Genomic DNA, 25,765 nt, shown 5'->3' on the forward strand with positions numbered 1-25,765 from the left:
AAAAGAAAGACTTTTTAATGCACAGGTAACTTTATTATGGTTTCACAACACGTTTTCCAGAAAATTAAATATAAAACCACCCAATATTAGAACATAATAGGCTTTTATTTACAGACATGTGTTGTTATAGGAACCAGGGTAACAGGGTCTCAACTATGTAATTCTGGCTGCCCTGTAGACCTTGCTGCCTCCTGTGTGCTGGGATTAAGGCCTGCAACACAACACTTGACATTTACAAACTTATTTTTAAAGCTAGAAATTTAAATCAAAATCGCATTTTTCAAATCTACTAATCATTCCACTTTAATTGTCAATCAGTGGCTAGTTATAAAATCTATTCATGCAAACTATGCTATAAATAGGGAAAATATAAAGCTTTTGTTTTAGGTTATGGCAGAATGTGTACATTTATTTCCCTTTTCTGTCAGCTGCATTTTGACTTTGCACAGCATGGTAATAAAACTGATAGGCATTGGAAATGGTGTTCTTTAGATGAGCTATTTGGAAGATGTGGGAAAAGATTAAGTCAACAGAGTGGCGCCTCTGGTCTCCTTTTTGGCCCCTCCTCAGAGATGTATCAAGAGAGTTGGAGAGAGTGAGATCCAAGTAAAGAAGGAAGCCTAGTAGTCATCCACTAAAAAAAGAAGAAGAAGAATGATAATTTTTTCCTATTTATTTCATAATAAAACAAAGGATCAAAAGCCATTTAGTTCTTACTTTCAATGGTAAGAATACAGGTACTCGCTGCTGAGCCTTTACTGTTGACTGCTTTACACATATATTCTCCTCCATCTTCGGGGAAAGTTTCTGGTAAATACAGGCAGTAAGTTTCTCCTCTTTCGATGTACTGATAGTCTTCTCCATCCTGCAGTAGTTCTCCTTCAAACCACCACGTAACTTCTGGCTTGGGTTCTCCTGTCACTTTCACAGTGAATCTCACTGGCTCACTGTCTACAACTGAGGTATTTCTTAGTGGCTTTTTGAACCATGGGGCTCCTGATCTGGTTTGCTCTTCGTCTTCAGTAGTGGAGCCGTTAACAATGCTACCTTCTTCTTCCTCATCATCTTCTCTTTTCTGTATTAAAATAAGTGTATTATCAAGATGGCATTTATTTTAGTAATATAATTTTAAAGGTTAAATAAAAAGGAAGCTTGGGATATAACGAGTGTTGGCTGGCATGCATGATGCCCCAGGTTTCATTGACATAGAAAGGAGTTGGTTTACTACCTAAACCATTCCAGTGGCTTGAAAGCTGTTGTGGGGTGCTGTCTGTTTTATTTTATTTATTTTTTTTTTTTGGTTGTTTTTGGGGGTTTTTTGTTGGTTGGTTGGTTGGTTGGTTGTTTTTTGTTTCTCTCAAGGGGTGACCATACTCAGATGAAGTCAGGGCAGACTCCCACTTGGGGCTTACTCTGGTGATAGGGAGACTGCCTTTGCCAGTGCCTGGCTAGCCATAGCATAGGTTTATAAACTCCATGTCACAGATGACATCTGAGTGGCAGGCAAAATTCCATTAGGAATTCTTAGCCTAAGGGTGGGAGACTTAGTTCTTAGCCAGTGGAGAGGGGTCAAGGAGTCTAACACGGGTAGTCCCAGTTCAGCCACTGAATCCCCCCTGCTGTAAATAGAAACTATAAAAGTTAACTGCTTCCTATAAGCAGGTATTAATAAAAAGATTGGTTTAATTATGTTGAAAGTTCCCAAGTGTGCTGGGAACCCCTGCAGTACAAGGACAGGCTAACTAGCAGAAAAAGCAACAGCCTCCAAGGAGGAAAGATGGAAGGACTGAAGATCAAGTCTTAGAGGATCCACAAGAATTTTGGATTAAAAAACCTGGTTTCACAAATTACAAAAGCCTGCGTCATATGCTCTACTGTGTTTACTTGTTATGATTGCTATCAAGATTGGTGTGGTTGGTTTTGTAATTACTTTATTCATCTGGGAGAGAGATCAAGCTAAAAGTTTTCCTTGTTACTGGCTAAAGAACATACTAATTTGGGAGAAAGGCTTTGTGTTTTTAGAAAAGGGGATATAGACTCTGGACACCTTCCAGATACGATCAGATATATGGATCAGATATGACAGGGAGACCCTTCATGTGGCACAAATACTAAAGTTGACTCATAAAAAAGACTCACATGTTCAAACAGTTTTCATCTTGACTAGTCTGTACACCCTACACAGACTTAACACAATCCATACAGATACTTTGATGGTATTTAAATTCTGTTTTTGAGATTTGTATATTGTAGAATATGAAGCTTTGGTGAGATTTTGTCTTCAGACACGCTAAACTGACCTGCTTGTCATGGGTTTTCAGACGAATCAGTCAAAACAGACATCAGAGGCTATCAACAATCATTGGCATGGCCTTCTTAAAGCCTAACCAACCCCCCCACTTTCCCTACCCACCCCCTTCAAAGATACCTCAATGTCCATATTCACCAGGAAGAAGTTATAGTCCCCATTCCCTGGGTTGGGGGTCTGCAGGTGGTTATTCTAGGCTGCCTTTCTAGGGAATTTAGAAATGGTCAGAATTGAACAGAGAAGAAATAGCTAAAATGGATTGTATAATCTCACTTGGTAGAAATCACATTTCTTAATTGCTCACAGATGTGTCTAGAACACCAAATCCATTTATACGTACTTTCTGAAGTGCTGCATCGATTTCTTTCTGTTCAAACTGCATCCGCAGTAACTTCTGTTCTTCAATTCTCCTTTGCTCTTCTTCTTGTCTTGCCTTAGCCATTTGTTCAAATCTGGCTTTCATGTTCACTTTGTGAGTAAAGGGAGACTCACTCTTCTTTGCAGGTTTTACATCAACATCATCATCCTTTAAAAGGAATGGGTAAGAGTTGTGTGCCAAGAACTTGATGTTAGTGATTCAATAATTTATAGACATAATATTGAACATACTTGGTTTGCTTTGTATGATACTGTAACTATTGAGGTTTTTGGAGAAATGGATTAATCGTTTTGAAACAATTTATAATATTTTAGTCACACCTTAAAGGCCAGCATCTCATTGGAATCCTTGCCTGTTGTGCCTAAGGCAGTGCTTTGCTTAATTAATGCTAATATTAAGGCTCTTTTACATTTTTGCACATAAATACGTTCACAGAATATTGTACATAGTGACAACTTTAAACTCTTCCTGCTACCACATAAGGAGTGGATTATCCTTGTTGCTTCTGGAAATTTTAGAAATGTATGGATTATGTCAGATGCAAGGTAGAAACACAAGGAGATGGAGAGGCGTCTGGAATATGGGAAACTGTTGATGAAGGTGAGTCATGTATTTAAGGGTGATTTTTGGAAGCCAAGAAAATAAAAAGGCAGGATCACCTCTCAAAAGATACCTAGGAGAAGGCCAATTGAGTGATAAATTACCAATCTTTGGTACAGTGGTATAGACAGATTAAAAATGGTGTCAAAAAGTTAACTGGGCTGGAGAGATCAATCAGTGGTTAAGAGCAACTGGCTATTCCAGAGGTCCTGAGTTCAATTTCCAGCAACCACTACATGGTGGCTTACAACCATCTATAATGGAATCTGATGCCCTCTTCTGTCCTGTTAAGTAACAAAAACAGAAAAATTGACAAAACCAAAAAAAAAAAAAAAAAGTCATATTTAAAGTTTTCATGGAGGACTATTGTGCCTGTAATAGTGCGTATAGCCAGTGTCCGTGGAAACCAGAAAAAGGGTATGTCCTCTGGAACTAGAACTGCTCTGTGGATACCTGGCAGAGAACCTTAGTCCTCTACAAGAAAGCCAATTCATTTAGTATATGTGGGGTCTAGGGCTGAAAAACCAGGGCCTCCTGAATGCTAGGCATATATTGCCAACTAAGCTGTATTCTCTTGATCTCTAGAAAATCTTATTTATGTTTCCATAGTACTGTGGGGAACTTGGGGGGGGGGGTGTCTCTGTATGTAAAGTACACCAAGTAAATGGAAGTTGGAAACAAACTAGTACCTTTATAAGAAAATCTTGACTCATGAGCACATACGTGCTTTTATCACTTTGATGGTTTCTTGGTTTCCCAAATAACATTTTAGTTATATTTTCCTAAAACCCAGAGCATGAGGTAATAATTACATACATACCTGATGGGTGCTTACTTACTTACTGTCAAGTGATCACTAGTTGCCTATAATGCTGTGGTTTGTTCTGGAGCTGGAGATGTAGCTCAGCTGCTAGAGTGCCTGCCTAGTGTATACAGGACCCTAGGCATGATTCTAGCACCCCAGAAATGGAAGTGAGAGCCCCAGTCAAAGCCAAAAGCCAGCCTGTGCTGTGAGACCCAGTGGGTTAATGGTGGTTTGCTTTCATTACCAATAATCTTTCCAAATATGTGAGAGGATAGTTAAGCCAGTATAACTAATGTTAAAACTGAATAGTAATAGGACATATAATCTTCCTTCTAGAATTTAGCATAAACTTTGTACAAATTCATTACTTTGCATAGCTTCCTCTCAAAACCACAGTCTCAAAAAGAGAAGAAAAACGTTTCAGTAAGCAAAGCCTAACTGAAAGGAATGTCAACTGTTAAAACATTGATATTATCTTTTCTAGAACCTTTAGAAAACTAAGCTGATGTTATAAGGAAGTAAAACTTAAATGGAATGAGTGTCATAGAGAACTGATAATATTGGTACTAGGATATTAGAGCAACACAGTGACTCTTGAGACAGTAAATCATTCAAAAATTAAATTAGGCTGAGAGGGAAGCTCCATTGGTAGAATGAGAGTATAGCATGCATTAGATGCATTAGTCCTCAAATGTGACTCTTAGCATCACGCCTGCATGTGGTGGGCTAAGGCTTTCCGGGATGGGAAGGTGGTAGTTGATGCCAGCCTGGGATACAGAAGACTCAAGGTCAAACACTATGTCCCTGGTGGTGGTTAACCAAGTAGGTGAGAACAAAAATGCTGTGACAGTGAACATTGGATTTCTTAATCAGAGGTTACATGGGTGAATTAGACCTTAAAGTCTAGAATTTTAATTTTGAAGATACTTGATTCCCAACCCCCATTCCAAAACAAGATCTCACTATGTTACCCTGTCTGTCCTGGAACTCACTCTGTACAGCAGGCTTGCATTCAGACCATAAATCTGCCTCCTAAGTACCTGGATAAAGGAGTTCACCACCGTTTCCATATGAAGGTTTATTGGTATTTCTCAAAGGGGACGGACGATACGATTAGATTCTAAGGTTGAAGGGAAAGTTCATCCTTGGAGGTTAACAGTTTACCTACAGTTTTTTAAAGTTCTTAATGACATTTAATCCATGCTGGATAGATGAGATTTATATAGTTGACATCCTAATCTTACAACTATGCCAGAAGTAATACAGCAAACATACCAGTTTCATTATAGATTTTACAGTGACTGTGTACAAAAGAGCAACTGTATATTTGTTGGACTGTTTGCTTGATAGATGGAGGTTTTAAAACAGGCTCTCCTAGAGCCCAGACTGTCCTTGAACTCATCCTGCCATTCCCAGGTGCTGAGATTATAGCAATAAGTCATACCCAGCTTGAACGTTATGTTAACCTTGTACAACATAACCAGTCAAAACTCCCCTCATCACTAGACTGTTATTTTCCTGCTGCCAGCTGTTACTCATCAGACTTACAATGAGGTAAGTACATACTTTCATCTCACTAAGCTAGGAACTAGTGTCAGACTTCGTTTGCCTTGAACAACAGTTCACAGTACTTTACCAGACCTGGTTGCCCTAATGATGGTATAGTAATAGTAAGGTCCTGAGCAACCATCTAGAGGAAAAGTTACTTGGTTACATTAGGTCTTACACGGTGTTGGTGCCTGCACTCAGTTGGAGGCAGTTGGAGGCCAGTCTGCTCTACAGACAGTTCCAGAACAGCAGGAGCTGCACAGAGGAAACCCTGTTTTAAAAAGCCAAAATACAAAGGTATTGCCAAGCAGAGTGGTATGTGCCTATAAATCCAGTGCTCAGGAGGTGGAAGGAGGAGAATCAAGATTTCAGGGTTAATCTGTTATTTTGCCCTTGGCCCTGCCTTTATGCCTGTCTTCTACTTCATCTTGATTCAAGAGTTCTTTAGTAACTATTTCTCTGCCTTAAAATGTTTAGTATAACACCATTATGGCAGTTATGGTGTCTGTAGGGTAAAGTCCTTTCAACATTTAGCCACAATGTACTTTGACAATTTCACAACCCATTATTCAGTGAGTCATGCCATTATAGTCCTTGGAGTCTGTTTTCTAATCCCTCAAAATAGTAGTTTTTGTTAGTTCCTGTTGTCGCTTAGTCTGGAATGTTTGTCCTCCCGCAAAATTTTTTTAATGTGAGAATGCTTTACAAATGAGAAGGACCCTAAAAGTTGAATAATATTTCAGCAGGACAGTAGATAAGACGTTCACTGCAGAAGCCATTTCAAAAGCAAAGGCCTGGTTAAAGCCTGGAGTCTGGCATGGTGTGGAGAGGACACATGGCTTAGGGCGGAGGGAGCAAAGCATCCAAAGTCTACAATGCTAAGGTTGGGCCATTTGTGGCTTGGATTACAAGTCACCGTGGAAGGATTTTCTGCAAACAGCCTGGTAGACTAAAAGAGGTGATCCAGAGCTGTGCCTGTTACTTTGTGCTGAAATGCCGTAATCCTACAAACCTCCAGGTACACTATGTCCAGTATGACTTCATGGCAGTAGGCGAAACGTACAGCATAATTGGAGGTTGTCATTCATAGCCCTAGCTCACTCGTTTTCTTAGAACAACTTGCCTGACCAACTGTCACCCTGATTTAACTTATTTCTACCTTTTATTTACTGCCATTCCATTTTTTCCTCTCCTGTACCCTATCCATTACCCCATTCCCATCCTGTTTGACTCTGTGAGAGCTATATGAGCTTAATAGACTTTTGCTATTCAGTTTCCAGATTATTGGCATATATATCAAAATGAACTGTAAATACTAGAACAAGATCAATGTTATAATAAACACAACAGTAATATACCTCATGGAAGTTTTCTGCTTCTCGCTCTTTAATTTCAAGGTCAATTGCTCTCCTTTTTGCTCTCTCTTCTTCTATCTTTTTCTGTACTTCTTTTTCAGACAACTGTCCAATTTTTTCAAACTTGCTTTTTAGATTTTTGGCTTGAATTGAACCACTCCTTTTTAATTTAATTAATTCTTCATATTCTCTACTCAACCCAAAGCTTTCATTTTCTTCTTCTTCCTTCAAAAGAATAAGATTTCCATATGTTGAATATCAGCAGATTACAATGAATGCCCCTTCTTATCTCTGTGTGTGGGGAAGTAGAACCAAGCAGATGCCTGGAACTCATAGGACAAGTGGAGTCATATGTATATACTGTTTTAAGAGTTTTATTTCTGGGACTAGAAAGATGGCTTAGTGTTAAGAGCACTGGCTAATCTTTCAGAGAATTTGAGTTCAGTGCCCAGCATTCATATCAAGGCTTACCAACTTTAACTCTAGTTCCAGGGATCTGACATTCTCCTTTGACTTCCACTCCCACTGCTTGCTCATGGTGCCAGGCATATACACAGGCAGAAGATGAATACACAGAAAATAAGTCTAAATTTAAAAACATTACTTAAGAACTTCCAACCTTGCACATAAAGAAAGCCTTGTACAGCTTCTCTTTGGCATATTTAATTGCTACTATCAATACTATTGTGCTACCCACAATTAGATACAGTATTGGTTACTTAATTTTTTTTTAGATTTTCTATTTTTACACGTATAAATTCTTTGGCTGCATGATGTGTGTATGCCACATGCATGCCCTGTGCAGGTTAGAATAGGGCATCAGATCCCCTGGAACAGGAATTCATGGATAGTTGGGAGCCACGGGTGCTGGGAATTGAGTCTCCGTTCTTTGGAAGAACAGATCTACTCTCCTTTTGACATGTTAGGACACAGTTACTTACAAGGCTCACACAGGAGAAACAATTTAGTTATAGAAAATAAATCATGTAAAGGATCTTAATGTTTTAAATGCGTTTTCAGTATCACATCGGGCCACGTTCCTTGCCACACTCTACCAAGTCAGACATGGTAGCCTATACTAACTATACGTGTCATAAAAGTATGTCAGATATCCATATGTGATTAACAGTATGATTAACAGTACATAAAGGTCACACTAAAGCAATATAAGGAAGATACTCAGATCGCTAAGTGAATATTCTTACATTTTACCTTTCCCATTTCTTGTCTCAGTTGTTCAAATTCCTGTTTCTCCATTTCTAGTTTTTGCCTCCGTTCTTCCTCTGTTCGTCGTCTTTCTTCTTCCATTTTTTGTCTTAATAATTGTTCAAAATTAATTTCCAGTTTTCCAGGCGTTAGAGATTCTTGAGAGACTGCTTTATAAATCTCTGGGGAATCATCATCTAATACCTATTTAAAATAAATATTTACCTTTTTTCCCCAGAATTGTACATACTAAAAAGGTATTTCTTACAGAAACAGATTTATTGAATAAAAGTTTCATGCTAATCTAAAACTTCAGAGATCATAAACTTTCACAAATCAATGAATAAGGGAACATTATCAAAAATGTAAGGCTGTGTGGTATGAAGGATGGTAACCAGTACAATTCTCTATTGAAATGAGCAAAATATGCTCTACTGTTACACAATGAGCCACTGGAATTAGAAACTGATGTTCTTTAATGTTTAAAATATTTGGGGGGGGGGCGGAGGGATGGCTCAGCGGTTAAGAGCACTGACTGCTCTTCCGGAGGTCCTGAGTTCAAATCCCAGCAGCCACATGGTGGTTCACAACCATCTGTAATGAGATCTGATACCCTCCTTCTGGTGTGTCTGAGGACAGCTATACTGTACTCATAAATAATAAGTAATAAATATTTTTAAAAGGGTTTAAATATATATATACATACATATATATATATATATATTTGTTGGATTGAAGTGAATCTCCAATTCTGTTCACTAAAATAAAACATTTCAGTTAAATCATAGTCTTAATGAGTTACATGTGTACCATCTTAAGCTTTTATCGGAAAAAAAAAAGTACCTTAATGCCATAATTTTATGGTGCAGTTTTGCTGCCAAGATGTTTTAAAGACATAATAGTTCGTATATTCTTAAAATTACCAGTCCACCACCCACAGCTATGGCTGGGGTAGGCGCTGCTTTCCGCTGCCTAGGTGCCTTGTCCGGAGCTGGGGCCTTGAGTTTGGCCACCTACAGGACACACGGCGCACAGTTTCCGGATGCCTACGGGAAGGAGCTCTTTGACAAGGCCAACAAACACCACTTTTTGCACAGCCTGGCCCTGTTAGGGGTACCCTATTTGCAGAAAACCTGTCTGGGCAGGGTTGCTGCTAGCTTCTGGAACTACCTTATTCTGCACCAGCTTTTACTACCAGGCTCTGAGTGGAGACACTAGCATCTAGACTCTGGGGCCTGTTGGAGGGAGGCTGCTAATCTTGGGCTGGCTTGCCTTGACTTTTTAAGGTCTCTTGTTTAAGTGCCCAGTCCTGGCTTTTCTGGGTAACTGGGTGCAGAGGGAAAGGGGAATGTTGAAGCAGAAAAGAAATTAAAAGAAAAAGGCTTACATAAAAAAAAATTAAAAACCAGTCCAGTTATAAATACAACTAATCCAGTAACCTTATAAAACAGCTTAGAATTAATACCCTTGGTTTACACATGAGAAACTGGAGAAACTGACAGAAAAGTAACTTTTCAAGGTAGCAAAGCCAGAAGTCAAGCTTTAGAATATTTCCAATAAGATTATAAATAATGCTATACATGTGGGAAAGTGTCAAGAGTGAAATCTATTACTTTATATGGTACAAGAGATTAGAAATGTGAATAATTAACACTGCTTTTTGTAATTTTGTAAATTTATATGAATAATTAATTTGATTGTGACCATGGGCAAGCTCCTTACCTCTCTTGAGCCTCCCTTTGACAATTTTATTATTCTCACAGGATTAAATGAAGTTTGGAAACACTAAGTGCATTGTCTAATATTGAGGTAGGCTCCCAACTGTAGGGTTTAAACTTTAAAAAATGTTTATCTGTCTTATTGTGGGTGGGGTGGGGCAGGTTGGTGTCAGAAGAAATTTTTCAGGAGTCAGTTTGTTCTTCCTACCAGGTTGGTTTCCAGGAGTGAGCTTAGGCCATCAGGCTCAGTGGTGGTATCTTTAGCTAGCTGAGCCATCTTCCCAGTCTCCAATAACAGCTTTATTATTTGACTACCTCCTGAATACAAGCAATCTCAGAATTGCTTGGAAGCTGTTGTCTGATCCATTTTACCACGAAAAACAATTTAGTTCTGTTTTTCTGTGTCCTGGAGATAGATACTTCTGTTCAGATCTGACCTGTGGCCTGCAGACATGGACAGGGAGTGAGAGGATCTCTCCTGGGCTCACTGGCAAGACAGCAAGCAAGTTAGGACTTGGTCCCAGGCAAGGATTAGCAACAGACTACAGTAGTGAAGATGGGAGAATAAGTCAGGGGGAATCAAATAAATGGGAGTTTATAACCAGTTAGGCATGAATGAAAAGTTGAAGGAATATGTTTCAGGCTTCTGAGTTTCTGATTTGCGTGTATGGACGAGTGATTAAACCAAGTCCTTGGCAGAATACCCAGGACAGGCAGGAACAAATACTAGGCTATTTTATCAGAAGGCAATTAAAATGCAAAAAAAGGGATACAGTTTGCATATGTTAAATTACTTAAAATTGACTGTTCAAATACCTATTTTACAAACATTAACATGGTATGGAAAGTTTTAACTTTTTGACAAACTAGGTATCAATATGTAAGAGAATGATGGATATTTTGAAGTTAGATAATTATGAATAAATGACTTTGATGATCTAATATAGAGTGGGATTAAAATGGCAAGAATGAAGGCGAAAAGGACAGGAGAAGAGAATGGAATGATGGAGGGAAATGTTAGGGGAAATCCCATTTTGTTCTTGACACTCAGAGCTGGCCTAAAAGAAAGAAAATGTATCTTTCTAGAGAAGGATGATAACTTCCAACCTTTTATGCCAGGCATGGCATTGGTAATCAAATCTCTTTCAATACCAACTGAAGCAAATGCTGAAAGGACCTGATATTTGGCATTCATACTCTTTGCTACAGATTCCAGAGATGACAGGATGGCCGTCCTCCTCAGAGTCTAGTCATTTGATTCACATGTTTGAAAGACCGAATCTTCGGGCTAGGTTTGATAGCTTATTAAGTCTTTGTCTTGAAAGCATGAGGACCTGAGTTCAGTCCCCAAAGCCCAAGGAAAACTAGGTACACACCTGTAATCTCAGTACAGTGGAGGCAGAGACGGGAAGATTTCTCAGACTGCTAGCCAGTCCTGTCACAAAAAAGGACAGCATTCCTGAGAATGACACCCAAGATGTTGTCTGGCTTTTCATAGCTTGGGCAAGCGCACACACTGTACACTGCTGACTGCAGACTCCTGTTAGCCTCTGTCTTACCATGCTTCTCCTGGCTTACTGCTGACTGCAGACTCCTGTTATCCTCTGTCTTACCATGCTTCTCCTGGCTTACTGCTGACTGCAGACTCCTGTTATCCTCTGTCTTACCATGCTTCTCCTGGCTTACTGCTGACTGCAGACTCCTGTTAGCCTCTGTCTTACCATGCTTCTCCTGGCTTCAGCAAATGCCTTCTTCTCCTCCTCCATCCTCCTTCGCGCCTCCTCCTCGGCCTTTCGTTTTTCCTCTTCTCTCCTTTGCCTTTCTATTTCCTCAAAACTGAGTCGGAGTTTTCCTGGGCGGTACTCTTTAAAAACCGTTTCTGTGTCTTGGCTTTCATCCTCCTCGTTTACCTAATAAAGAAACTACTTATTACTAATCATTGAGATTCTTTGGCCCAGGAATGGATTACCAGTAGAAAGGCATGTGGTTAGCAACTGGACAGAATAGTATTTCAAAGCTCCCAGAATACTTACTCCAATTCCTTTTTACTTTTAATTTTTATCTTTGGTTTTTGAGGCAGAGTCTCTCTAAAATAATAGCCCTGGCTGTCTTGAAACTCACTGTGTAGACCTGGCTGGCCTTGAACTCAGAGATCTGACTGACTCTGCCTCCCATGCCTGGCCAAATCCTCTTTTTTAATATCCTATATATAAAATGACCATATGTAGAGAAGTTACAAATAAAAATGTACTCAAGATTAAATAAAATTTCTCAGTCTAGCTTTTAAACAAGTCAAATTTTAAAGGGCTCATGCTGACTGTTTATTCTCATAAACTAAATGGTTTGTACTTAGAGCTCAGGTGTACACACACAGTCTGGAGAGGGCGAGACGATGGTGATCTGTAAGCATTTTCCTGCCAGGTGTGGTAGTGTGCACCTGCAGAGGTAAGAGGAGCTGTGTAATTCAAGGCCAGTCTAGTTTACATAGGAAGTTCCAGCCCAGCCAAATCTATAGCAACACCTTGACTCAACTTTAAAAAAAAAATGTTTCTTCATTATGAACTAGGGTGATTTTCCTTATACTAATCAGATAAAAGCCTGCCTGCCATCTGATATTTATATAAAATTCATTTCGCAGTTTATTTGCTCACCTAAGTATGAATTGAAACCTTTTGCTAACATCTTACTGGGCTGCTTGCCCATTATAATAAAACGTGCAGGTGTTACTTAAAAGCGAATAACATTTCATTTGTTTCTGAGACAGTCTTCCCATACAGACCAGGCTGGCCTAGAACTCAGAGACCTGCCTGCCTCTACCTCTCAAATGCTGAGATTAAAGGCATGCACCACCATACCCAGCCAGAAGTAATAACATTTTAAATAATGTCTGGAGAATTCAAAATGTTAAGCTGCAATCTTCATAACATTATTAATGAAAGCTAATCAAGAAGGTCATGGTAACTTTGAAAATTATAGCTGTTCATTTTTAAATTTTCAAAATGAGACTGACATCTGTGCTTTTTTTTCTTTTTATAATAATAGGGATTAGTGGGGATTAAGCCTCGGGCCTTGTGGATGCTAGACAAGTGCTCTATCACGGAGTATAAGGGTATTGCCCAGGTTGGCCTTTTCCTCTGAGTCTGTAGTACAGGCTAGCCTTGAGTGTGTGTTCTTCCCTCCTCAGCCCCCTAAGGAGCTGAAACTGTAGACCTGTGCTCCTCAAGTGAAATTCATAATTTGACTTGAAAATGTCCCACAACATATCATTAAATATACTGTTTAACTTACACAAAAAGAAAAAACATGCATTGAGGAATATTTTTATATTAACATAGTATATAATAGTAAAGTAAAAAATTCAAAGCATATTGGACAACATGCCCCAAAGTTAAAACTCAAAAAAAAAAAATACAAGCGAATTGTAAATATATTGTATATAAATATATACAGTTTCAAAACATGCCTTCCGGGGCTTGAATGGTATCAGTGGTAGTGCACTTGTTTAGTATGTACTAGGTCCGATCCATAGTACTATGAAAATAAAACAATGAAATGAGGTTCCCCATTTAGAGAGCCCTCCTCCTCCATGGATCTGCAGGACGCCATGCAGAACTGGCTGCCTCTCCCATAAGGCAAGGGTAGCATGTATACACTTGCCATGTTCCGCCTTGCTTCCTCAAAGGCACGCCTCTCTTCTTCTAAGCGCCGTCTTGCTTCCTCTTCTGCTTGCTTCTTGCGGTTTTCTTGTCTTTGTCGTTCCAGTTCTTCAAAAGTTGATTTCAATTTTCCAGGAAAACGTGATTCTTTTTTGGCCTCTGTTTCATCATCCTATGAAAACAAACTTGTTATCCAAAGGGCAATTGTTGTTAAACTAACTTTTGATTTGTTCTTGTAAAAAAGTTACCATGACCAATGAAAGGCATTTTGCTTCTTTGAGAGCTCTGCACTCTTCTTCATGTCTTGTCTTTTCTTCTTCCTGACTAACCCTTCCATTCCTGTGTTCTCTGTCCAGGTCCTCAGGATCCTTCCTGTTTGCAGCTGCTCTGTATGATTTGGCAGGGACCACTGTTATAAGGAGTGAGTCATCTCCTTCCTATGTACAAGATACACAGTTAGCATCCATACCCTTAAGAAAATGTAGGTGGTAGGGTCCTTCCCCTCCGTAAGTGGTGGATTAGCATTGCTGTCAAGGCTATAAAGGACACAAAAAGAGCTTAATTTTTAAACTAGTTACTATTAAACGTGTTTCTCTAAACTCACTGTGCATTAATCAGTTTTACTGAGACCCATTGGTGGCAGCTTCAAGAAGCACTGCGTGATTTGAAAGATAGACTAGATAGACCTGCTAAGTAACAAGACTGTAGAACCATTGCCTGGCTTTAGACAGTCTACAGTAATTTCACAGTAGGGTGTGCATGTAAGCATACTTCAAACCAATTTGATGGTGGATAGCTTCATCTTAAACATACAACAAAGTTTTCTCCATCCAAGTTTTTCAGTACTTAATAAAGTTGTATTTAATGGGAAACCCACTGACTCTTCACCCAAGTGCCGCACTGACACGTTCACAACGTAAAGCTGTAACGCACTGAGCCTGCTGACGTCTAAAACAAGTCCTTGGGTTGCTTTGTTGAGACAGGGTTTCCCTGTATGGTTCTGACTCTCCTGGAACTCGCTCTCTGTAGACCAGGCTGGCCTTAAAGTCACAGAGATCCACCTGCCTCTGCGTCCTGAATGCTAGAATTAAAACCCTGCACTACTACACATGGTTAAAATGCATTCTCAAAATCAATTTTAATTGGTTTTACTACAAATTTATCATTATTTCTAACTTTTTTCAAAAATAAAAATTATAAAGCATAATACATGTCCTTAAATAAAAATGTTTCCAACTTTTGTACCATAATTTTAGGCACACCATCAAATTGGTTGGCTGGATTTTTAACTTGGCTAGTTATCTGAACTGTTCTTATGGTTATTGGCTATTCCTTCATGGTAATACGCCGTCCTCTCTACACTAGTATGTGAAAACCAGAATGTGAGCTCTTAGGGACTGTGAGGAAAGAGGATAATATATGGAATGTCAGCTTTAGAGGTTAGTTCAGAAACGTGTGTCCCTAAAAGACCCGAGGATGCTGACTTCATGCCCCAGCTGGGCAGGCAGAAGCATACTTTTCTTTAAATACACTGCAGTGTTTGTAAGAGTCAAAGTATACTCTTGCCTTTACAAAACATGTTTGACTTTTGTTATTGCCATACTTAAAGAGTGGTGAGGTGAAAATCTCTGCATGTCTGTCTTTGTGAACCAGGTAATTTTCAGTGAATGTTTCATTAAAGGAAACGTCTGTTACCTCTGATGCGGACTCGGTTCCCGTATTGTTTATGTCCTCAATCTATTGAATGAGAATTTCATATCGTTAAATTACATTGAATTTTTGCATCTAAACAGTAATTTATTCATGGCTTCCGGTAAAATTTCATCTTTTGACTGTGAGCTTACAAAGGAATGATTAACTTAGTAGCAATTTAAACTGAGAGCTCCAAAAACCCCTCAGATAGTAGACAAAGATTCATCACAAGCAATGAAACGGTGGCGACCCTAGTTCTTTTTTTTTTTTTTAAATCTATTATTTCTCTGTGTACCCCTGGCTATCCTAGAACTCTCCTTGTAGACCAGGCTGGCGCCTAACTTACAGAGCTATGCCTGCCTCTACCTCCTGAATGCTGGGATTAAAGACACGTGCGACCACGCCCAGCCCGTGACCCTATGTTTTAATCACAGCTATCTGGCAAGGGTGTAACTGATAAAATAATACAGTATGGTGGAAATATAACAGGTGGACTTTACAAGGAAGGACATAGTGTATTTGTAATATCTTCATACTGAATCAGGAAAAGGCCGTCATGTAAAGCACAGTTCTTTGAAGCTGAAGCAACACTGAGTTAGCTGGGTGAGCAGGCGACACACGAGCAAACTGGAGAGAAGGAGTTGACTCTAACAGTGCAGTGTCAGCTCTCGGGAGAAGGAGACACAAGCAACATGCAAGTATCATGACTTCTGTGAGTCTGACATCAGCCTCGCCTGTGTCACATTCCAGGCCAACCAGGACTGCACAGTGACAGCATGTCTCAAAACAAGAACAGCAGAATTCAAAGTACCTTATATTTTAATAATGAATACTTTAAAGTTTAATACTTTAAAGTTTATAAAGTTTATACTATAAAGTTTAATTTCTGGGGGCTAGAGAGATGGCTCAGTGGTTAAGAGCACTGACTGCATTTCCAAAGGTCCTGAGTTCAATTCCCAGCAACCACATGGTGGCTCACAACCATCTGTAATGGAATCTCATACCCTCTTCTGGTGTGTCTGAAGACAGTGACAGTGTATTCACATTAATTTTTGAGGATGTTTTAATACAAAATACTGGTTATACTGACTTGCTAGATAAATGGTAAAGGTTTTTTCAATGCTGTATTTCACTAAGTCAATTTTTAATGGCTCTATAATAAAATAATTACAAAATAAACTGTTTTAGGGATTGGGGATTTAGCTCAGTGGTAGAGCGCTTGCCTAGCAAGCGCAAGGCCCTGGGTTCGGTCCCCAGCTCCGAAAAAAAGAAAAAAGAAAAAAAAAACTGTTTTATAATGAACAATCAAATTAATTCAATAAAAAGATCCAGGAACTCTGAGAAGCCAGACAGTGAGAATACAGAAAAGAGAAAGAGTTATTTAATCCTAGGTTTCTATCTCCTACAGCTTTTCCAGGCCCTGGTCAGTGGATAGAACACCATGGGCCTTTTATTTTTTGCTGCTTACGTTTCTGTTGCTGTTGCTTTATTTCACTTTTGTTCATTTTAAACCACCAGAAGGCCACAAAGGATACAGTCCTGTATTTTTTTCAACAAACATGAAAAGTGATTAATTTCTTTCAAGGGAGCTATGCTACCAGTATAGTGAAGAACAGACATTCAGATTCAGTTGTTGACTTTCACAAGTTAACATTTAAGAACTGTTTCTCAACTTTCTTTTGCTTTATATAAAGCAGATTTGTTTCTTCCTCAGATTTCTTCCACTGTCTTTTCTTAAAATTCCATCTCCCAGCAATACTATGTCTGTGTCTAAATGGATGAACTTAATTTTGTCCATCAGGTATCTTAAGTTAATCAGATAATTCACCCATAGGGTTTTCCCACAAAATTGATTTTTTATTCTAATTTTTAAAACACAACATATATTCCTTTTTAAGTCTTTGTAAGACCCTGCAGTCTTAGGAGTAGCAGTTACCTTGGTGATCACTTTAACCGTTCTGGACTCAGGAATACCTTACATACTGGTTTGTACTAGTAAACTGTATTTTTGTTTTGTTTTGTTTTTTGTTTTTTTGTTTTTTTGTTTTTTTGTTTTTCTGGAGCTGGGGACCGAACCCAGGGCCTTGCGCTTACTAGGCAAGTACTCTACCACTGAGCCAAATCCCCAACCCCGGTAAACTGTAAACAAACATTACACTACAGTGCATTAAATCATATTAAATTTGAGTGCAAATGTACTTTATTTTAGAATCAGACTTTCCATATTTATAAGAAGAGGTTACTATTACTACGTTGTTGTGGTATCCTTAATTAATTTAGTAGGGCTAAAACATCGTTAGCTAGGGTTCTCCGGCACCTACAGACAGCAAGTGTTTGGTGTAAAGACCTTGACTTTTTTTCACGATCATAGTTTTTTTAATTTCTCTTTGAGCATCCAGTCTTTATTATAGGCAGGCTCGCTGACAGGTTTTCCTTTTGCTTTGTTTTGAGAAGCCACTGTCTAGCATTCCATTCTTGGATTTCAAGTCTAGAAAATGAGTACCTTGAAAGTATAGAAGACTGAAAGATACGTTACGTGTATACACAGTATACTGTGTTAGATGCCACATTTTATATACTTCAGTGCTGTTTATAACTTTAATATAACTAATCTTAACTCATATCTGCATACTTAAATTCTAAAGTAATTATATATAGCATAATTAAAATTCAATATTTCTCACTTTATAATTTTCACTCATTTTATAAACTTTCACTACAAAATGAATGTTCATCTTTAATCACTAGAGTCTGGAGGCAACACTGAGGTACATACAGATAGGGATACAAAACAGAGTATAGGAAACTCTCGTTCTGCTTAAGAGTGAGTCCAGTCATGTCATCATTTACCAGTCAACAAGTAGCCACTTGGGCCCCAGCAGAAGTCATTTGCAGGACTGACATTAGTGAAGGTTTGGGGCGTGCAAGAATGGGATGTGCTTTATTTGCATGATCACTTTTCTCTTTAGGAAAGAGCAGAAGATTAACAGGGCCCAGCACACCGACTTAAGAGAGCGGTCTCTGAGCCTCTGCTCTCGCAGAGGACCTGGCTTTGGTTCCTAGCACATGCGTGATGACTCAGAACTGTCTATAGCTCCAAGTCCAAGATTCACTGCTTCCTGACCTCTGTGGACACCGCACGCACATGGTGCACATGCACACAGGATAGCACTTTTAAACATTGCCATTAAAAAGGCATAACTGTGCTTTGTAATTATGAATAGTTTATGTGTGAAAATGTCATAAATCTTTATAAAATTCTCCAAGTACCAAGAAAAGTTGGGCATATAGTCAGGTTAAGCATGCAGAAACAATTAGTGAGATTCTACAGGATGAAAGTTGCATCGTCACTCCTAAGACAGGCCCGGCTGCTCACACCACTATGCATCCAGCATGGATATTTTCCTTTAAGATAATAATTTTAGGCTTTCCACTATTAATAGGTTTATCAAGTATTTCAATTCAGCAATGTCCTGATTAGTTCTCATTTTTTCCTGTTAGTTACAGAAACAAACCCCAATGTAGCATTTAGCACCTACCTGCTCAGCTCTTTTTGCTAATTCACGCTGCATTTTCCTCTTTTCTAACAGATCCTGCTCAATTCTGCGTTTTCTCTCCTCTTCTGTTCTCTTCCTTTGTTCTTCCTGTCTGTGTTTCTCCATTTCATCAAATTTGCCTTTAACTGTCCCTAAACACACACAAAACAACACACACAATACACACACAAAAACAAAACACACTTAGCTCAGTGGTAGAGCGCTTACCTAGGAAGCGCAAAGCCCTGGGTTCGGTCCCCAGCTCAAAAAAAAAAAAACAAAAAAAAAAACAAAAAAAAAAAAAACAAAACAAAACACACAAACCTTGGCAACTTTGCCATGTTCCTTTCCCTCACAGTCCCATTTACATTCAGCCCACAAGGGTCGCCTTACCTGTGAGCTTTGGGACATAAGCCTTTTCTACTTTAGACGGCTCTTCTTCCTCATCAGAAGCGAGCATGTCTTTAATCTAGGTGGTTAAAGAAATGCAAACACATGTCAAAATTAGACTCGATTATATTAGAATAGCCCCTCTGCCCCACACTGCCGAAGAACCCTCTAGGGTATCCAAGGGATTCCAGAAACCACAGACAATTCTCAGCTCTGTGCATGCTGTTTTCTCTTGTATGAAAATTATATTCACACAAGAAAAACATATATTAGGCACAGTAAGAAACTAAAAACGTAATTATAAAAGGATGATTATAAAATGCACTGTATGGGGTTGGGGATTTAGCTCAGTGGTAGAGCGCTTGCCTAGGAAGCGCAAGGCCCTGGGTTCGGTCCCCAGCTCCGGAAAAAAAAAAAAAAAAAGAACTAAAATGCACTGTAATGGAATGAATTTAAAGCTGTTTACTTGCAGGCTGGATGTTTTGGACCATGGCTGACTGTAGGCACTGTAAGCAGTGAAAGAACTGCAGAGAGGGATGGATGAGCCCAGGACCTAAGTCAGCTCACAGACAGACAGACAGACAGACAGACAGACAGACAGACAGACATAGAAAGCATTGCTAACCACGCTACATATGAAATGTTAGTGAGAATAGTACACTAAAGTGAAGAACATGAGATTTTTCACAAGAATAAAATAAAATGACCTCCTGCTTTCTCCTGTTCCATTCTCTTTCTCTAATATATTGTTCTTTTCTTCTTTGCTTTTCGTCTCTAGATCGCCTTTGATTTCTTTCTTCCCTGGCCCTCTGCATGGCTTCAAATTTATCCTTTACATCTCCCTTGCCGAGTTTTGGCACATAGGATTTGGGGACAGGTTTAGATGAAGAAAGCAGAATCTTTGTTAGAAGAAAATAAAGAGAAGAAAGTTTAAAAAGAAGAAATTAGACAAAGATAACAACAAGATACATTATAATATCAAAACAGATAGAAATGAATTTCAAACCTTTATTTGGATCATCGCAGCCTGATTAGATGTTCTCTAAAACTTGTTAAGTTGAACTTACAGAAAATATGAGAGCAGAAATTTTATTAAGTCAAAGATTTTCAGAAGTGAAACCCCAACCAGTTGGTAGCCTTTTACTGAGGGTGAAGGCCAGTAAAATATAAAAATATTGAACTCTAATTTAATTAAAGAATTTTTATTTCTCCATCCTATTATTAAGGATTCAAATTAACATCACTCCCTTACTAATTAAAAAGGTCAATCTTAGTACAGTATATGAATTTGGAAACAAAGCAAAGATTGGGCTTTTGAGGTAAAGTGTGTACAGATGGCACTGTTGCCGTTATGCTATACAGTACAGGCAAAGCTGATGGCCAGTTTAACCCCACAAGACGTGATTCGTGCCTCCTAGCACATTGCCCATGTGTAACTCCACAAACCCCATGAAAATGTGCAGGGAAGCTACAACATCTGCGTGGACTCGGCTCTAAAAGGGAAACCCTGAAGGAAGGAAATCTGATAGGAGACTAGAGAAACAGTTTTCCTATTCTAAAACTAAGGATGTAGATTCTTCTCATCGTTTTCAGAAGTTTGTTTCCGAAAGAAGCTTTTATAAATAAAATCGAGTGTCAGAATGCCAAACTCTCTCCTCATAATCTGCCACAGATCATGTGGCAGACCTGGCCCCTCATGGCTGTTTTGTCACTTTTGAGTGTCAGCATCTGGGAGCTCTCAATTCTCAGCAACTACAGCCAAGAAACTGAAAGGGAAAAAATTTAAAGGATGTTTACTGCAGTCCTCTAAAGATGCTGAGAGTCCTCCTCCTAAGACTGAACTGTCACTGCCAAAGGTCCAAGCCTCATCAAGACAACACTGAGGGTCGTTTCTAAGACCACTCTACTTAACTCAGTATGCTTGTTTCCCAGAACCCAGATAAAGTAGTGACCCAAAACAGTGCACAACGGAACCTTCTCTCTTTGTACATCCTGAGATTAGCAATTACAAACTGTGACCTTCCCCACAATCCTTCAGTCAACCATGTATTATTGTTCAGCTCCTCCTCCCTTTCTTTCTCCCTCCTTTCCAAGTCTTCCCTGCCTCTCCCAACCCCACCTACACACATGCGCGTGCGAACACACACGCACACACACACACGCACGCACGCACATGCACACGCACATGCACACACACACACATGTTGAGATTTACTTACCTCTGCCTTCTGTGACACGTCATTCATGTTTGCTATGTGTGGTTTCAGACTGAAGCCTTGTATATTCTTGTACCTGCAAATGATAATGATGATGACGACGACAACGATGACGATGATGATGATAATGCTAGGTGTGGTAGCACACACCACCTTTAATTCTAGCACTTGGGAGGCAGAGACAGGTAGATCCCGTTGAATTTAATGCCAGCCTGCTCTATATGGAAAGCTCCAAGTCAGCCACATAGTGAAACCTTGTCTCAAACAAAAACAAATGACAATATTGTATATGAATTTTAATGACCTTCCCTTTGATATATTTTATCAATATAAAACTATTAAATATACAATTTGTATACTGATATAGAAATACATAATATATATTTTAAATTTTAATATATTTATGTAGAAATATATACATTTTATATTTCATTTCAAAAGTTCACATAAGTAGTTGTGATAATCTTCAGCTCCTTTAAGACTCATGATATAGAAAGTAAAAGGTGCATGGTTTAAAAAGCCCAGGAAAGTGTGTAGTCCTGAGAGCATGAGGAACCCTCGAAGGCGCTGACAAGCATGTACTGTGCACTTAGGGGACTATTCTCCTCCACTGCTGTAAGCACTAGATGGCTTGAGATAGTTTGGCCACACCTCCTTTAAATCCTCCCTTTTTGTTTCTTGTAATCTGACTCTTCGATATGAGCACACTTGGATCATAATAGAGGCTTTTAAAATGTCCCTTTCAGGCCAGTGGTAGTTATGGAGTGATGGTATGCATCTTTGATCTCCCTTAATAATACAGCCCATGGTGTGTAAATCTATTCACCTAGTGAAAAACATTTTTATTACATTTCTTTTGGCAATTTTAAGTAACACTGATGTTAAACATCCACATGCAAGCCTTTAAATAGCGAAACTTTTCAAATCCCTCAGAATAAATACCAAGTCATGATTGCTGGATCACATTGTAAGAATGTGTTTAGCAGCTGGGTGGAGGTGAACACCTTTAATCCTAGCATTTGGGAGGCAGAAACAGGCAGATTTCTGAGTTTGAGGCCAGCCTAATCTACAGAGTGAGTCCCAGGACAGCTAGGGCTACACAGAGAAACCATGTCTCAAAAAATAAAAATTCAGCAAGAGCCAGAAGAATGTGTTTAGCATAGTCAAAGAACAAACTGACTCTCAAAGCGGTGCAAGTTGTTGCATCCCCACTAGCAATGGAGGAGAATTTGGGTTATTCTGCTCTTGCCCCTCACTTGATGCCCCCGTTCTGGGTTATGGAACTCAAGGGACCCACCTGCTTCTCTCCCCAGTGCTGGGATTGCAGATGTCTGTGCGCTCAACTTCTATGTGGGCTAGGGATCTAAGCTCAAGCCTTCACATGTGCAGCAAAGGCTTCACTGCTTCAGTCATCTCTAGAGCCCTCTGTTTCCATTCTCACTATAACCTACCTGGGCAGGACTCTTAAGTCAGTCTCTTGGAGACCTCAAATTCCAAATATCATGCGTCAATCGTGGACATTTTGGTACAATATTGACATGTCAGCAGTGAGGTAATTGTGCAGTCTTTGACTCATCTTACTACTCATCTTCCACTGAGCTTCTGCATATTACCAGCCAACTACTAAGTCCACAGGCACGGACTTGCTGTTTTCTACTAAAGGGGAGCTTTTTCCAACCCAACCATGCTTACAGCTCACATGCTTTCCAGCTCACAGCATTCATACCGCCTATGACACTGACAGTCTCCATTCAACAGTTCACTTTCCGTGCTTACCGGAAACACAGCATCCAAGTACAGCCTATGACACTGACAGTCTCCGTTCCAACAGTTCACTTTCCTCCAGAATCTTGGCAACTATTATCAAATTATCAACTTTTTTTCAATAGGTGCCAAGGTTCAATGAAAACAGTGTTGCTGTCACTGCTATAGGGCAAATCTTCTAATATAGTTTCTATGAAATGTTTAATGAATTACCAGAATAATAACTTTAAATATACATCTTGGTAAGGGTAGAGTTAAAATTCTACAGTAATGATAAGCAACGTTTCTTTTCATCTGAGTCTCTAGAGTCAAGAGTCTGTTCTACTCTCCTTGAAGTTCTAATGCAGCCCCTTCTCTCTGTCCTTTTTTCCTCAGGTCTGTCCCTCAGGATAGTGGCAGCACACTGTCCCATGGGAAAGAGACCTAACACCAGAAAGCCATCTTCTGACCGTCTCACACACGCTAGAGCACACCCACTCCCACTAGGAATGACTTTTAAAAATAAGATAAAATAGATAAACATGGACCCCAGAGAGCTGGCTCAGTCCTTAAACACACTGTCTGTGGCTGCAGAGGACCTGACTTTCCCTCCCAGCACCCACGTGGCTGATCTCGAACCACCTGTTACCTCTAGTTTCAGAGGCCCCAACACCTTTTCCTAATTCCTGCCAACACCAAGCATGCATGTGGTACACTGACATACATGTATAGGCAAAATGCCCATCCACATGAAACAAATAAACCTTTTAAAATGAAATTATGTGTAAATTCAGAGATGTTTGCTGAGCATCTTTCTATGGTCTGTTAGGGTATTTCCATGGTCCCATCATACGGTGACAAACAGGGTAAGCTCTCAGAGAACTGAAAGTCTCAGTAAGATACAGTAGAACTGTAAAAACATAAGGCTCTCACCAAACGAATTTATTCATTTATCTGTGTATGAGTGTGGGCGTCTGTGCCACAGGACACAGGTGGCGGTTAAAGAACAACTTTCAGCAGTCACCACTTTCCTTCTACCACGTGGGGCTCAGGGATGGGGCTCAGGCACTGGGTCTGGCAGCGAATGCCTTTATGTGAGGAGTCATCTCTCTAGCCAGAGCTGCCGTCCTCAGAGCAGAAAGAGCACTAATAGTATAAGGATGTCAACAATGGAGCTTCGCACAAAGGGGGAGCTTTGAACACTTGGGGCAGGAGTCAGTACAGGCCAGCTTTTGAAGATATTGATATATTTATTTATATAAAATTGAACCATCACCCTCATCTGAAAACAACTGTTTCCCAAAATAAAATATGGAGAGCGGTGATGTTTTATAGGATTGAAAATCTCTTTTATATCTTGCCTAACCAGAAGTAGTTTGCTTCTACTCGCAAACTACTATGACATGTTATCAATTGAAATCTATAGAGAAAACATGACCTCACACAGCATAACTGCATAACTGCACAAGGGCGGTAGATGTCCTTAGTCTTACAGGACACGCTCTGAGACCACCTTTTTAGACTCACTGAACTTACAGAAAAAGAGCGTTCTATCAAGTTGATTCCCATTCTAGAAAGTAAAAATTTAGGTTGAGATCTCACTATATTTAGAATGCTAAATGAACATTTGTTTAAACTCATTTTTATACCAAGTAACTGAATAGCGAAGGATTTTTATATCTAGGAGCATACAAGTTTTTCTGACTAGTGTTAAAGTGACTTTTGCTGTCTGAACAGGCAGATGCAGTATCTTTAGCTGCCATGCGGGGGCAGCAGCAGCACAACAACGCCATCCTGTGTGCTTCTAAATGTAAGCCCAGGCAAACAAACCCCTTGAGCTGCTCTGGACAAATGGCTCAGCTGCTCCTCCAGAGGGCCCAGGTTCAGTTCCCTGCAGGCGTGTGGCAGGTCACAGGCGTGTCTATAACTCCTGTTCCTAGATGTTATAGAACATGCTTGTCTGGCCTTTGCTGGCATTTCCGCTCACACACATACATTCATACACACAAACAAAATAAATCTTCAAACAAGGACTGGTCAGAACACTAGGCGTAACAAACACTTCAGATATCTCTTTTTTTTTTTTTTTTTTTTTTTTCTTTTTGGTTCTTTTTTTTCGGAGCTGGGGACCGAACCCAGGGCCTTGCACTTCCTAGGCAAGCGCTCTAACCACTGAGCTAAATCCCCAACCCCCACTTCAGATATCTCATTCTGCGTGTGTAATATCTGTGTCTCTGAATTCAATGGCACGTGTGCCAGAGGACAGCGTCGCGGGCAGCCCTCCCCTTCTCTGTTGAGATGGCTTTTCTGGTTGGCTGCTGCAGGTGCGACCTGGCTCATGAGCTTCAGGCATGGGCTTGTCTCGTCTGCTTCCTATCTCCCTTGGGAATGTTGGGAGCAATGATAGAAAGATCCCATAGCTTTATTTGGGCTCTGGAGATTTGAACGCAGGTCTTCATGCTTGCATGGCAAGTGTTTCACTAGCTGAACCATCTTCCCAGCTCCCAGCTCATGGTTTCCTAGGCCGTGTGACCTCAGGGCTTCACATGTATGAAGTCAGCCACCCAGCTTCCCTCTTCCCCTCCCTGGACTCACGCGCTGTCAGACCTGTGG

The 25,765-nt window shown here is 39.7% G+C and overlaps 1 protein-coding gene, 1 long non-coding RNA gene and 1 pseudogene across 15 annotated transcripts in view; 2 read left to right on the top strand and 1 right to left on the bottom strand.

Moving 5' to 3' along the window:
* Positions 1-11: 11 nt before the first annotated feature.
* The window catches only part of Nexn (nexilin (F actin binding protein)), a 31,498-nt gene continuing 5,744 nt past the window's right edge, over positions 12-25,765 (bottom strand). For 3 of the 14 annotated variants that reach the window (XM_087616140.1, XM_087616144.1, XM_087616145.1), the window contains exons 2-14: positions 21,413-21,485; positions 19,901-20,092; positions 19,197-19,272; positions 18,807-18,955; positions 15,271-15,312; positions 13,824-14,012; positions 13,577-13,747; positions 11,641-11,829; positions 8,208-8,405; positions 6,999-7,220; positions 2,649-2,834; positions 718-1,075; positions 12-634 (exon numbers count right to left, since the gene is read on the bottom strand). In XM_087616140.1, coding sequence (XP_087472266.1) covers positions 621-634; positions 718-1,075; positions 2,649-2,834; positions 6,999-7,220; positions 8,208-8,405; positions 11,641-11,829; positions 13,577-13,747; positions 13,824-14,012; positions 15,271-15,312; positions 18,807-18,955; positions 19,197-19,272; positions 19,901-20,092; positions 21,413-21,439 — 2,013 coding nt within the window. In that variant the 5' untranslated portion in view covers positions 21,440-21,485 and the 3' untranslated portion in view covers positions 12-620. Of the gene's footprint in view, positions 1,076-2,648; positions 2,835-6,998; positions 7,221-8,207; positions 8,406-11,295; positions 11,830-13,576; positions 13,748-13,823; positions 14,013-15,270; positions 15,313-18,806; positions 18,956-19,196; positions 19,273-19,900; positions 20,093-21,412; positions 21,486-25,765 lie in introns of those variants that run through there. The other 11 variants (NM_139231.2, XM_087616154.1, XM_087616159.1 and 8 more) reach the window with 6 other exon arrangements.
* On the top strand, positions 9,069-9,606 carry Tmem256-ps2 (transmembrane protein 256, pseudogene 2; annotated as a pseudogene).
* LOC147996621 (uncharacterized) lies at positions 15,541-20,069 on the top strand. The gene is made up of 2 exons (XR_015677212.1): positions 15,541-16,474; positions 19,545-20,069. It is a non-coding gene; the product is annotated as an uncharacterized LOC147996621 (long non-coding RNA).

The sequence above is a fragment of the Rattus norvegicus genome, chromosome 2 (genome assembly GCF_021556685.1).
Source record: "Rattus norvegicus strain SHRSP/BbbUtx chromosome 2, alternate assembly SHRSP_T2T, whole genome shotgun sequence".
NCBI lineage: Eukaryota > Metazoa > Chordata > Mammalia > Rodentia > Muridae > Rattus > Rattus norvegicus.